The sequence below is a fragment of the Castor canadensis genome, chromosome 5 (genome assembly GCF_047511655.1).
Source record: "Castor canadensis chromosome 5, mCasCan1.hap1v2, whole genome shotgun sequence".
Lineage (NCBI taxonomy): Eukaryota > Metazoa > Chordata > Mammalia > Rodentia > Castoridae > Castor > Castor canadensis.
Window position 1 is genome coordinate 38,770,359 of NC_133390.1, and position 16,030 is coordinate 38,786,388.

Consider the following 16,030-nt stretch of genomic DNA (forward strand, 5'->3'; position numbering starts at 1 on the left):
ACTGAAATTTTATGACATTAAACAATTACAGCTTAACTGTGTTACAAAATCATACAAAAAATTTTTTTATGTAAAAAACTTTTACATAGAAAGACATGGAAAGTATTTGTCATGATAGAAAACAATCATCAATTTTTGGTCAGACAGGGTTTAAGTACTTCTGAGATCATCTACATTCTTATATGTGGTACCTATAATTAAAAAATAACATCCATTGAAATTTTCACTTGAGAATTTCAGAAAAATGTGGAAAGTATCTTCAATAACTATCATGAGCACCTGGTGATAGGTATTAGTACTAACTATTTCTCTCATTAATAATGTTTAAAAGAGTTAAATCTATGAAGACAAAAACCTATGGTTCATTTGTACTTCCTTCTTATTTTGAGATTTTGAGATGACGATCCTTTGCAAGTTCAACATTGCATTGCTTAACAATTGAGATAGAATGTGACATATCACCTTCAAGAGATTTCCCTGTTATAAGAACATCACAGTGATTGTAAGCATACTAGGATGACTACATCACTAGATGACATAATCTTATGGAATCACTCCTGCATATGTTGTCTGTCGTTAACCAAATTGTTATGTAGTGCATGACGGATTTAATTTTTATCAGCACACATTAACTGTACAAAAAAGGTTTCATTTTGATATTTCTATAGAGGGGTACAGCGTAGTTTGTCAAATTCACTCCCTCTACTATAGTCCCCTTTTCTCTTCCCCCTCCCCTTTTTGTTGGTGGGACTGGGGTTTGAATTCAGGGTTTTGCACTTGCAAAGCAGGTATTCTACCACTTGATCCATGCCTCCGATCCATTTTGCTTATTTAGGAGTTGGAGTGCTGTGGATTATTTCTTAGGAGTTGGCCTTGAACCATAATCTTCATGATCTCAGACTCCCAAGAAGCTAGGAATAAATACATTAGCCATGGGCACCCAAACCTTCACCCCAATTTTTCACAGTATTTAGTGGGTTTCATTATACTATTTTCAAATGTATATAATGTATTTATACTATGTTCACATCCCTGTGCCCTCTCCTTTCTCCCTCCCACATTTCACTGAGTCTCCTCCCCCAAAAAAGAGTCAGTCCTTCTTTTACATGCATGTCCTATTATTAATGTTACTATGATCACTTTAAATCTGTGAGCAAAAACATGCAACATTTGGTTTTTCAGCTTGGTTTATCTTTCTCTACATGATAATCTCCAGTTTCACTATTTTCCTGAAAATTATATAATTTCATTTCTCTTTATGGTTGTATGTATACCACATTTTAAATCCACTCATCAGTTATTGGGCATCTGGATTTTATTAAAGGAAACATTCAGGAAAATCCTTTAGAGAATGGAAAAAGTTGAAGATATAAGCAGAAGAAGCTTCAGGTGGCTTCAGGTAAAGCTGTGTCATAGTAGTGGCCTCATTTTCAAAGATACATTTCCAGGCACTTCTGGGGAAGATTTGCTTCAATAGCTCACGTTAAGTCCTCCAATATGAGAAGTGAGCCACTAGTAACAAGAGTAGGACTCAGGACTTGAAAAGAGTACCAGCAGTGACAGCTACACTAACTCAATGAATTAGTTCCTTAACATTTATCTGCTTAGTTATGTACAGAAAATTAAATTGTATTTTGACCTACCTCCAAGTCTTTTGAGTGAATGTTTGCTACTTTTTTAGTACCTTGTATTGTTAGCACATGGTTAGGCCAAAAAGCAGCTGTGAAACATTTGTAAATTGTTTGATTTACTTAGTTTACAGAATAACCAACATTTCCTATGTTTCCTACCTATATGCATGTTTGACTCCCCTAGGCCAGAACCTGTTTTGTGGACAAAGGATGGTGCAGAATTACCAGATCCTGACCGAATGGTTGTGAGTGGGAGGGAACTCAACATTCTTTTCCTGAACAAGACTGATAATGGTACCTATCGTTGTGAAGCCACAAACACCATTGGCCAAAGCAGTGCAGAATATGTTCTCATTGTACATGGTAAGTACCTTTTGGAAAATATTATATATGTAAGGATCAATAACTTGAAAAACTGTAAATGTGCCAAAATCTTCAGAATAATAAAGAAAATTAAGCAGGTTTTCTTTTCTTTCAGAGGAATTTCTCATAAGCATAAATATCTCCACGGTATACACTTAATATGATACAAGACAGATTATAAAATTATAGCAACACTATAGATAAAATTATTTTGTAAAAATTTTCATTACAAGTGTTTTACTTTAGTGATGACTAGTAAATTATGTTATGTTCAAATTTTATAGATAAATGCTTTTAGTTATCCAGCAATCCAGAATCATGAAAATTATTTCCCTTTAGCTAATTTCAACTATAAAAACACACTTTATAATCACTGTAACTGTCAACATAAAAAGTCATAGTACATTGTTGAGATACAGCAAATATAGAAGTGTGTAATATGTATGATTAATTTCTTATGAATGGCAATTTGAAATCTCTACACACTTCTTTTCTCTTGATTACACTTATCTCAGAACTTGTAGAAATATAACAAAATGGCAGTAAGAAATACCCATACCCAAGAGTAAAGGGACACACTGTTTTTCTCAACCTCTGAGAGCCATGATGCATTAAAATGGTTCAAGGAAACTTTACCATCTTGTTAGATGAAGCTAACATTTTCTGATATTGGTAAATACTGTAATAAATAAAATTAAGCAATTTTCTTTTTTTGCAGTGCTTCTAAGATTTATTTTGTATGGCAAAGTACACTGTGAATCTCCAAGAGAAGGAATAGTTGGAGAATGTAACATTTCTCCCATATAGCTCACCAAGAGAAACTTTAAAAAGTACTATTTTATTCTATGTAACATTACAAAATTATGAACAAATATTGTGTAAAACAAAACACCATGATGAATCCAGTGAATCTTAGGAATCATGGACAGAGTATGTTTATTTGATATTTATTCCATGAAGAGAAATAAGAAATATAGTAAAAAGCAATAGTTGGTTCCATATGTTCATAAAAAAATTGGGAGTAAGTCTAATTCTTCGTGAGGTGATTTAATTTTCAGAAACATTAATATTGTTCATGTTATTTTCTGTGTACTTATTTTGTTAAGATGCAGGCAAAATTTGGAGAAAAATAATACATTCAATTGATATATAGTTTTCTTGTTTTCAAGTCTTTAATGCATACAATCTCTTATTTCTTAATACCATCTTGTTATATTGAGTGAGTACAGACAATGAATAGACTCCCCATGTTTAAATCTTGAAAACAGTAAAAATAATAATTTAATTTTAGTATCTCATGAAGTGTAAAAAATTCAACCTTAGGAAAGATTAACCTAATCAAATCCTGATAAATCAGAAACAAATGTTTCAAACTCCTGTAGACACAAATGATAGCTTCTTACTACCAGAGAAACAGAACAACCACCACATATGTTGAGGTAATAAATTAGATATCTGAAGTAAGAGTCAAGCGTACCTAGATGTTGAGATCATACAGTTACCTAAGTTAAGTATGTTCTACTGATTCATCCTAGAGTCTCTGTTTCTTTCACCTAAGAGTCTTTGAGAACCCAAGTGCATGTTGTATGCTATGTCACATTGTGTTGAAAGCAAGAAGCATTAAAATATAGAGAATTAGAAGAGAAGTGACAGAAGAAAAAATATACTCAGATGAAAAGTATGTCACTTGTTTCTTTAAAGCAATTCAAGTGGGGAAAATTCGTATGCTTTGACAGTGTTTGTAAGCTAGCCAACAGCATGGTTTCTAAATAGCCAGGCTGCCTTTAGGTAGTTGGCAGTTGACATATTTCTAATAAATAGTTCTCTAAGCACTTTGTAAGAAGTCATTTTTGGCTTTGCTTTTTGAACTCCAATTCATCAAAAGCACCCCATAGATTAATGCTATTCATGCTGCTAGATAAATGCTGTGAAGTTCAACAGTAGTTTACCTAGTATTATTGACACAAGTAATGAGAGGTTCAATGAAACAGTGAAACCATATTACACTGTGTTTAAAAAGGGCTCCAATTGAGTTCATTACAAAATAAAGTTTTTTTCCCTTTGCACATTGAGTATAATGTTTCATTAGTCACTGGTTGTATAAATATAAAAGCTAGTCTCTTCTGTTAATGGTTTGGCTGTTTCAAAACCCTACTAAATGATGAAATTTGAGTAGCATTTCGATCTATAATGAATGCTGTATGCATTTCAGAATGGAGTGATAAGCGATCATTTGTGAGAACTTTACCCTTTTATCTTTTATACCAAAGTTGATTTTACATTAGCTGTGATAATTTAATATAGCTTTAGCAGGGAAGGGTTTTTCATGAACTGAGATTCATGTCTGAGTGTACTACAGTTGCCTAGGTTCTACTGATTCTTAACATGATGGCGGTCTGTGCGCTTTCCTGTGAAATCATCCTCTAGATGCTATCCTCATGGCTAGACTTTACTATTTGGGGGTCAGAGAAAGTGGATAATTTAAATAGCATCACAGGTAGTTGTTAATGGTACTGATATTTTGTGTTATGTACACTGGAAGTTTTTGCTCGTCTCTTAATAACACCCTTGAAAATTTTAGCATTAGGACTATTTAAAACTCCAAGTCTAAAATTTACCTCCAATGAAAGGGCTAACAAAAGTCAGCATACAAACACCTGTAAGACAAAACATTATACTATGAAACATAAGCACTATACAGTATAACTTTTCATTAAAAACTCAACAATGGAAAAATTAATGTGTCAAATTAGTAGCCATAGTTACACTAATTAATCACTATAAGCACAATAGTTTCCTTTTTTTTTTTTTGAGGTACTGGGGTGTGAACTCACAGCCTACCCCTTGAGACAATTCACCAGCCCTTTTTTTGTGATGAGTTTTGTTACAGCTAGTGTCTCACGAACTGTTTGCCCAGAATGGCTTTGAACCACGATCCTCCTGATCTCTGCCTCCTGAGCAGCTAGGATTAGAGGTGTGAGCCACTGGTACCCAGTTAGTTTCTTACCTTTATAGTCTTTATAAAATGTTGAAATTTCTTGCCTACTACTATTGCTATCATGATATGTATTTAGAAAGCACCATCCATAGGTTTAATGGGTGTGAAATATTTTGTTCTGTTGCTGTCTTCAGATCTAGATAACTCAAAGAGAGCAATTCATTTCTTCAGGAAAAAAAAATAAGTATTACTTATCTTCTGAGTGCAAAGGCACACAGGTGAATGGCACACAAGATGATTACAGTTTAATACAGAAAAGAATTTATGCATACATGTAAGTTTTATACAATCTAAAAGAAGAGCTATGAGATGAGGCTCACATGACGGGACAGATAATCACAGTATGTGCAAGGGCAGAACAAGGGTCTGAGACTTTAAAAAAGTAGTAACTCAGTAATTCTGTATTTTTCATAAATAATTGACATATATCATAAATGGAAATATCCAATTCAGTGTCAGGTATATAGATGTAAAATAAATCCATTCTCACTATTGTATTAACAGTAGACTTAGTAAGCCAAGGACAATTTATCTCCAATGTTTACTGAAGAACTGCATGCAGTTGTTGCCCCAACTTTTCCTTGAATGGTACCCAGATGATGTATTAGGTTAACTTTACTGAAGAAGAAAACAATTCTATATTCTTAATAGCTAAGCCATATGGAAAATTTTAAAAATCCAACCAAATGGAAATTGTTAATATATAGACAGGATGAAAATTATAATCAGTCTTATTTCTCTAGTGCAACATCAAGTTCACAGGAATTAAATAAAATATTCTCCCCAAATGATGACTACCTTAACAATAGCTACATTATTCGTGGCAAGTCTTCACTGAGCCCAAAATAGCAGGGAGTCATAACAGAACCTCAGTGACCAACCAGGCTGGTTCTGTTGACAGTCATAAGAGTTGAGATGCAGTATTGCAGAAACTTTTCATTCCTCCGTTACAAAGTTAAAATTCTTTTACCATTACCCTAACTTAGTCTACTATTATATACTTTTTCTGCCTGTATGGCTAAGATTTTAAACAATTCATCACTTCATTATCTTATCTCATGCCACTCTGCTTTTAAATGAAATTGCTCACTGCATACCTTTCTACATTTTCACTTTTCTTTATATGCATGCATTTGGTTTTTCTAGCAAGTTTTATCTATCTAGCCATATAAAATAAGCCAAATTATTTCAGTATTATGATAATATACAGTAAAATAGAATTGAAATTTGCTTCTATTTTTGTCCTACCAATCAGTTTCTCAGCATTTGTGACTCAGTATCTCTAAAATATCACTTTCTGTTTATGGTTTGTTTGTTCAGGTGTCTATTGAAGTAAATACCAGTGAAAATTTGATACTTCTTTTTGTGTTTCTGGGATAGTTCTGAACTAGCACACACACTTAGTTGGTAGGAACAATTATATAAAGAATGGTTTTAGTTTGTTAAAGTTTGATAGTAAGAAAATGTTACTGCTGAAATGTCTGTGTGTTTTGATCTAATGGAAGGTTTCAAGCTATTAAATGTGCCTTCCCAGCTTTTAAGAATCAATAAATTGCTACGTTCATTTCACCCAGATTTTATTGTTAATAAATGTCAAAAATACTGGGAGACAAAAAGCTGTACACACAGCTGTGTATTATAGATTGCTGCCGTAAGCCAAGCTTCCAAGCTTCCTTGCACTTTAGACATACATTTCTGCAGATACTAAGAAAATGCATGCTCTCTGCCCATCCTGGGTACTGATTCATCAGTGCCATTAACTTACTTACTATGGGAAAGAAGCAAACTGAGTCATGGAGAATTAGCCTCCCCTCACTTTAACAAACATTTCTAACTCATCTATCATCACTTTTAAATATATTACTGGCCTACAGAAAATAAAAATAATTATTTTAGAGTTATTATTACTTAAACTTAAATCTGACAAAATATATGGGTAATACTGTCATTTTTTTAGACTAGAAATCTTGTAAAGTAATATCTTAAATTTATTTTTCAATTTTTTACCATAGAATGAAGCAAATATGATTGTAATACAGACATCCTTATTATAGGGATATAACTTCCACATATTCATGGCACAGTTAGCAATGATTTGAACCTACTAAGTACTCTTATGATAAAATGAAAGTGTTTTTCTGTTTCATACATAGTAAAAGTGTAACTGGACTAAAAGTTGTCATCCTTTTGTGACATGCATTTAGTATTTCAATCTAAACTCATTAAGAAGACTTCATTTTATAGATTAGACTCATTAGAAGGTTACACAAGTTTCTTTTTTTCATCCAGCTATACTATAAGGCATGGCAATATGTACAGATCATGATGGAATTAAGAGAGTGAACCTTTGGGCTCATATGAATGGGTGTAGAGCAAGAAAGGAAGCCTGGATTGTGGACAGATGTACAACCTAGCAAACATTAAAAAGGGATGCAAGTAAAATCTGTTCTCTGACATAGAAACAGACCTACCAGTTGGCAAATTAATTCTGTGTACTCATAATGAGCATTTTTCCTTTGGAGCAGATTTCTTTAGAAGCATAGATAGAAAATATATGGTGTAGGAAGAAAAGGATAGAAAAGATGTCCATATGGAGCAACAAACAGTCTGCTGATGGAAGAGCCCTATGGTTGCTGCTCTCATCTCTGGTTGAAAGTTTCTAGGCAGTAACTAGTTGGATGATTCTTAAAACAGTACTTTCTTTAATCTTTGAGATAAATATGTCATTTCTGAACATGAATAAGTAAGAACAGCTCTGATGCCTGTAGGAAAGGCATGCCTCTGACTGGATGAATGCAGTGCTGAACTCTGCAGAGAGAAGTTGATGGCATTAAAATAGTAGACATAGCAGCACTATGTGCTTCATAAAGCATTTTAAAAAGTGAGGGGGGCATACTCACCACAGAGTTGAGGCTGAATTCCATCTTTGTTTTAGGATGAATATGAAGTGAATAAATTCACACTCCAACTTTCAGAGTAAAAAAATATATAATATATAATCTATGCAGAATACTGAAGTAAATGTTCCTACAGATCTAGATAGAACACTGAGTAAGATGTCAAAGGAAAACTCTTCATTCCTCCTGAGAGAAGAAAGTCTAGTATTCAAAATTTATAACAGTTAAAAAAACTATTTTTCTTGGGCTGGGCATCAGTGGTTCGCACCTGTAATCTCAGCTACTCAGGAAGCAGAGATCAGGAGGATTGTAGGTTCGAAGCCAGCCCAGGTAAATAGTTTTTAGATCAGATCTCAAAAAAACCCTTCACAAATAAGGGCTAACAGATTGGCTCAAGGTGTAGTCCCTGAGTTCAAACCCCAGTACCACAAAAAAACAAAAACTATTTTCCTGCAATATTTATATGTAACCTTTTCTCTCAATTGCTATATGTAATAAGGTAAACAGAAGTATAAAATTGTTGGAACACAGGCCTTATACATTTGTTAATGTAGAAATAAGGCAAGGCTATAGCTGTACAAATATGTACAGAGCTCTTATATCCAAATATATGTTCATTAATTAGCTCATTGGTTAGAGAATTCAAGCAACATGTAATAGCCCATGGTGGTCAGCCAATTTTGGCAACATTATTTGGAAACCATGACCTATCTAATTAGAAGATATAGATTTTATATAAAACAAGCTTTGCAGCTTCTTACAATGTAGATTTTACAAATTATCTGCCAATCTATTTTGTATTTGTTTTATAGTCTAAGAATTATCCTTGAATCTTTCACCAGCCAGTTCTGTCAGTACAGTTTCCAAACCATATTCCCAGTATTCCATTCCTTGTGACCATCTTGTGGCCTAGACATTGAAACATTGGCTAATCAGCTTCCTGATTCTAAACTTCCATGCAATAGTTGTAATTCTTAAGCCTTTTAAATGAATTATTCTTCATGTCTTTTTCCTATTTAAATTACTTAAAGGCACTTAATCACATTTAGAATGACACCCAAGCCCTCATTATTTTAAGTTTACTAAATCCAGGCTAGTATAGTTGGTACTTAGATTTGTGAAATTTTTCAGTACTTTCATTTGTGGTATCTAGGCTTGAACTCATGGCCTCAGACTTGCTGGGTAAGTGACCTACCACTTGACACACATACCCAGTCCTCAGATGCTCACAGATGAATGAAATTGTCTAAGAACAAATTTCTTCAAACGTACTTATCCCTGTCATTAAGCAGATCATGACTATATATATATGTGTGTGTATTCATATACATAAGCATATATATGCACATATATTACATATTTATGTGTGCATACATGTATGTATATGCAAATGTGATTGTATTCTACATCCTTACAGTATAAATTTCCTTGAAAGCAGAGCTTTATGTATATTTACCTCTGTATCCTTAGTTTGTAGATAAATAATAGGCAACCAATAAGTAGTTTCTTAAAGCTTAAATTTCTCTCTGTATCTCTTAACAAAAAGAGAATTTAATAAATTACATGTATATATGTATGCATACATATGTAAATACACATATACATACAGACAGCTGTATCCATACATGTAAATATACATATGAGTGTATATGTACACATAGAGATGCATATCTTGACTTCTGAACAAGATCAATGTGATGCTTAATATCCTGTGGTCACCAAAATAAAGACTTTTAGCCTGCGTGCTACATGGGGAAAGAAAGCACTACGTATTTATTTGGCATTTGTAAGTGATGCCTGGTAAAATTAAATGGTACATAAATTAAATAACTATACAGAATGAACATATATAATAAAGATCTTTTAAATTAAAAGTTAGGCAATTGACTTCAAAAATGGCTATTTAATTTTATGCAAAATTATATGATTATTACTAACTGAAAACTGGATTTTCTTTGGAAATCTATGTCATCACTTATAAGGACAACATTTATATCTAGAAAATATAAAAGTTCTATGAGCATTGCCTGAAAATCCACATCCCAATGCTATATACTATCTAATATTTTACTATTTTACAAAATTGTTCCTGAATATCTATTATATAATAATTGATTTGCCAGATATTATAACAAAAAATGTTTTAAAAAACAACTAAACACTGCCAATTATGCCTGGACTTCTTAATAAAAATAAAACAGTATTTTCTCTCATTTATTTCACTATAATACAATTTCAGATATGTTTTCAAGGTCTCCTGATTAAAGATAATATTCCATGAAATACATCGAAGGCAATATGAAATTCCACAATAGAAGTGCTTTACTTTGGTACAGCATCCACTTTTTTTCATTTCATATTTTAAATGAAAGTCATCTGGAATGGGTTTCAATTTTTGTCACTAGTTCTAAAAGAGGAAAGAAAAATGAAAGCTTCTCGTTCTGTAGCCCACTTTGGCCTTGAATTCATGATCCTACTGGCTTTGCCTAAAGTAGGAATTCATTTATTAAACAACTGCTTTTAAATTTAAGAAGCCTGGGTCTTCATGAGAGTTTCTGAGTATTGGTGAACAGATGATAAGAGGGGAGATTAAAAGTTTTCACCAATTCCACTGAGCATTATTCTCAGTATTTATTATGAATTGTATTCTAAGGATATGTCAAAATGAAATTATTCATTAATATCTATACACAAAAGTACCTACAACTAAACCTTCGTAGTTTTCTTAAACTAAATGATGACAAACATAGAGTAATAAACTTTGAAATATTTTCACATTCTTTTTTTCATTTTACTAAACTGTATTTGGATGCATTTTAATTCTCTTTAAGATTTGACAGCCAACAAACATGTACGTGACATTGAGAATTCACTCGCATTAGGTCTGTTGAAGTAATAGTTCTACTCTCTACAAAATTAGCACAGTTTAGTTATGATTCAGGATTGGAAGACACTTACTCTTTCATGGAATTTATGTGATAAATAAGAAGTGGATTAAAGATGAACATGATAATATTTGTAAGAAATTACATGATTAGCAATATACAGAGACAAAAATACATAACCTAGTGTGAGTTGAGTAGCTATATTATAGAAAGATCAAGAATAGAAAAAAACTCATTCAAGTAAGAAAGCTTAAGTGAGGTTTTAATAATAAGCATGCAATATTTAGGTTGGCTTAAGGAAGTGATTAGTACACTAAATGTTCACTAAATGCTCACATCAAAATTTTTATCACATTCACTTCAGCATTCATATTTCAAGTATACACAAGATCAAGATCACTTTGAAGTTGTGAAAGTAATATAATTTACAGTATAAGGCAACTTTTGATTTTAGTTCATCATATTTTAAATATGAATTATCACCGTCAGTGTATTTCTCTCTTGAAGTCATATGCAAAAATGCTATATTTATAATTTTAAGTGAATATGTTTCCCTTTTAGATCAACTGTGATCAATCAGTTAAGAATCTGGTATTAAAAAAGTACATAAATAATCAAATCCAAAATCTTCATTTTTTAAGCAAAATTCATAGAGCAAAGAGATTGAATTATATGTGAAATTCCTTTCAGCTACTTTTTTATAGTCTACACGAAAAATCCAAATATCTAGATTTTCAATATTTTTCTAATATATCACACTTCTTAGTTTAATATTTGATTTGACTTTTTAACAAATGAGGGTAGTATTTCCCATAGAAACATCTGATGTACTTTTATGAAAGAACTCATGTATTGATGTAGGTGGAGCTAAATGATTTAAGATCATCCGTGTCAATAGCATTTTATAATCCTCCTTTACATTTCACTTTACTTTTGTTAATTTTAGAATGTAATAAAAGTATTTTAAAGAAAAATGCATACATTTTTCAAATAGCTCATTGATTTTATTCATAAACTTTTCTTGTAATTGCATAGAGCTGTTGGTTACCACCTACAGTTTAAAATTGCAGCACTTTTCATTTTTCAAAAGCAGCTTTATTATTATTGTTATTGTATAAGGATTCCATTTAGTATGAGAAGTCAGTGGAAGCTACCAGAATGATGAAAAGAGAGTTATTCAAATCTAATTTTGAACAATGTCCTTTTTGTGAAATGAAGGAGGTTATTGAATGATTCTTGAGGAAGACGAATACACTGGTGAGTTGAGGGCCTATCCACCTGGTGGCTGTCATTTAATTGAAAACCTTGGAGCTGTTATCCGCTTTTACGCTCTAAGCCAAATATGCTGTATATGTGTAGCTAAATATAATGGAGCAGATAAATGCCGTTTTCCTCCACGCAGGCAAAGCAAACACAGTAAACTTTCCTCTTACCATCACGTCCAATGGCAGTACAATTAACAATAAAAAGATTAAAGATGTCCTGTGATTTTTAAGACAAGGAAATGTGAGAAATGTACCAAAAAGACTCTTTAACTTTGGTTCTTCCATTATCCATCAAACTCTAACACTTATACGCATCTCGCTAAAAATTCTTTGGTTGGATTGATTAAGCTGGGACCACTCTGGGGTAGTGAGATTACTAACATATAATAGGAAGGCAGTGGATATATGGATTTCACACTAACAGGGTACAGTTTTTCTCCTTATGTGAACTCTAGTCTTTGGAGAAAAACTAACAGCTTAGACTTCTGGGGCTTTTTAGACTTAATTTTGCTTCAAAAATCCATTCTGAATGCCAGTTTTAAAAAGAGAAACTGCCACAAAACAAAACAGGTTGACAAGTTAGAAATTATTTTATATTGCATTTGTAGAGAACAGAACATACCTTTAACCTGAAAAGCTTGTTATTGGAAAAAAGGTGTTGTACCACTCTGTAGTCTATTGTATACAGTGCTTGTTGGAACTGATTTCATTCTGACAAGGTTATACAGGATTTGTTGTGCTCTAATAAGCTCCAATAACAAAATGTGATCAAATTTTTTGAATTTCCTTTATTAGCATGTGAATTAAAGGACACTTTTCTATTATTTTAGTTGGATGATATGATTTAGAGCTCTAACATTTTTAAAAATATTTATAAATCTGCATTCAGAACATAAGATTCTTAAGGATGATGCATTTTTTAAGTGGTCCTTTAGAATGAAGACTAGTTTCATGAATTATTAAAAGTCACTGAACACATGATAAAGAGGGAAGAGAGGCAACCTTTCCTAGGAATTAACAACAAATAAGTCTCACTTACTGATTCATGTTATTAAAAATAATATATTGCCTACTACTGCCATCATTATCACCACCATCACTAACAGCATTTATAAAGCACCTTCCAAATTCAACTAGGTACAATGATGAAGCATAGAAATATGCAGGGGAATATATTTCCTCTGTTTTCTTATTAACTTGTTGGTCATTACAAAAAATAAACAGTGAATTGTAATTGGCAAAGAAATACTATGAACTCTGTTTTCAATCTCTGATTTCCTGAAGAGTTTTGCTGTTTTAAATGTTGAGCTTACAAATTGATTATATATACATAAGAACAAACTTTAAAATGTTTCTTTTATATCACACATGTCCTTCAATTTGTTTTTTCCACTAAAGGAGAGAGTTTTGACCTTAGTGGGTGGCATAAAACTCTGAGTCTGACTAAAATAGTGTATCATGATTATAACATTCATGGTCGTGGAGCATTGGTAGGACAGAGTGAGGGAGGCCATAGATAAAGGATGGTGGATATGTGCAGTGAAGGGAAATCTACTAAGACTTTGTTGGTCAAAGTAAATCTTCCCAGAGCAATTAAGAACCAGGCTGAATATGAACCAGCAATACCACTTCTAAGGATATACCTGAAGGCATGCGACTCAGGTTATTACAAAACCACCTGCACACCCATGTTTATTACAGCCCTATTTACAATAGACAAGTTATGGAAACAGCCAAGATGCCCCACAACAGACAAATGAATTAAGAAAATGTGGTATTTGTACACAATGGAATTTTAATCAGCCACAACGAAAAATGAAATTTTGTCATTTGCAAGAAAATGGATGGAACTAGAGAACATCATCTGAAGCAAAGTTAGCCAGGCTCAGAAGGCCAAAAATTGCATGTTCTCCCTCATATGCAGATTATAGATCCGAAACAAATGCAGTGTGGACATGGGTCACACACTAAGGAGAGAACACACATGGGAGAAATAGGGAAAAGGAAGGAAACCTAAAACTTTAATGTTGTTGATGGGTTGATGTTCTCTCTATTGAGGAGTGAATAAAATAATCTTAAATTAGCAGAGGCTACTATTGGAAGGGGACTGGGAAGTAGAGAAGAGGTCTGATAGAAATGAACCATTGTGGGTTGCAATGCACAAGTGCATGGAAGCAAAGCTAGAAATCTCTCTGTATAGCTATCTTTATCCCAAACTAGCAAAAACAATATGTCTTATGTTTTCTCTTCAACAAAATCAGAGAAGAGAGTGGAACAGGTTCTTCCTGGAAGGAGGGTGGTTTGGGAGGCGTGGGAGGATGGTGTTGAGGTGGCACAAACGATGTATACACATGTAAGTAAATGTAAAAATGATAAAATAAAAGGAGGGGAGAAAAGAACCAAACTGAGGCTTGAAAGTAGTATTTTATTAAGTGCATCAAGAAGCGGGGGCTATTCTACAGTGGAGAGCCTTATATTTGTCCCAAACAAGTATTATTTTGAAAAATGAAGTCTGAGTATGTGTTTTATTCATAGAAATAGGCACACATATACAATGGTAAAATAGTAAACATGTTTGGGGTACCTATAAGGAGATGGAAAATTCAGAGAAGGAAGATATCAACTTATTGCAGAATGGGAGGACAGTTTACACATGCGATCATTATTTAAACCTTTAAAGCAGGACTTGACAAATAGACATGAAAAAGAAAATAACAATGTCAGGAAACAGGATGTAATTCTGAGAACATGACAGCACTAAGATTACGAAGAGCTATACCAAGAACTTGGCTGAAAGTATTTGTGTCTGGGGCAAATGTCCTCTTGGGTTTGATCTTCTTTATGTTCACCTGGCACAATGAGAAATGAAGAAGTCAAGAATTATGCTCTGAGGAACTCTAGTCCTTGTTTTTACAGGTGATCTATCATGGCTGCCTCAAAGCAATGGTTGGTTTGGAATTTTACCATAAAAAGTTTACAAATGGCCCTTGGATGCAAATCTTATTTCTCTTCTTTAACATCTTTTTTGTCAAACGATTAAATTGACATTCAGGCACTTACAGACTGGGTTGTTATAGAAGTACCCTGCAGTATTTACAATGCATTTATTTATAACTCAACATTCAGTCTATGAATAACTTTTTCAGCCTAAAATTTGTCTCCACTAATTTTTTTTGTCTCCACATTTTTCCTTTAAAGCAAATCTCTGCATTTACTATAGTTTTATATATGCATGTGTGCATTTACAGAATCCATAATTTATTATAAAAAATTAAGTACATAATTGATTATACAATGTATGTATATATAATTAATCTATGCATATTTCATACATTGAATAAAATATTTATATATTTACATTTTAATTAGTGAATAATAGAACTTTATGAATTCCTTTAATAGCCCATCTAAATTTATCAAGCATTTTTAGCAATTTTTATCCATTTGAATAAAGTAATATACAGTATTTAGTATATCCTGAGATTTAGTCAGTTAAAAGAAATTTAAAACACACAATCATGATTTCAGAGAAATTGGTATTCACATTTCTGTACAATGTGATCAAAACTTTTAATAATTTTTATGAACTATCGGTAGATTAGATAACATTCAAACAAGTTTATTGTTAATAACAATTTCTTAAAATCTAATATGAAGAACTTTATTAAATTCATTTTATTTGTATTTAAAGTATGTTAAAATTTTATATAATTACTAATTGATCAGATCTAGAAAAAATCTAATTATTTTCATTTAGTTAACTTTCCCAAATACCCTTCTTATCCACTAAGTATTTCATTCAGCATATTACTTATGATATCAGTGTGAAAGTAGATTATCTTGTAGTAACATTGGTATTTAGTATTTTTATTGTGTTTTCATGTATATAGTTCTCATGTGTATGAATGACTATATTTTTCTTTTGAAAATATGAAGAAAAGATGTGTTTTAAAAGAGAATTATGGCCTACATTTTCTATCCTGTTCTATTT

The 16,030-nt window shown here is 32.4% G+C and overlaps 1 protein-coding gene across 3 annotated transcripts in view; it reads left to right on the top strand.

Annotated features, from left to right (window-relative positions):
- Positions 1–16,030, top strand: part of Cadm2 (cell adhesion molecule 2) — a 1,035,444-nt gene that overhangs the window by 934,764 nt on the left and 84,650 nt on the right. For all 3 annotated transcript variants that reach the window (XM_074072932.1, XM_074072934.1, XM_074072933.1), the window contains one exon: positions 1,816–1,994. In XM_074072932.1, coding sequence (XP_073929033.1) covers positions 1,816–1,994 — 179 coding nt within the window. The remainder of the gene's footprint in view (positions 1–1,815; positions 1,995–16,030) is intronic.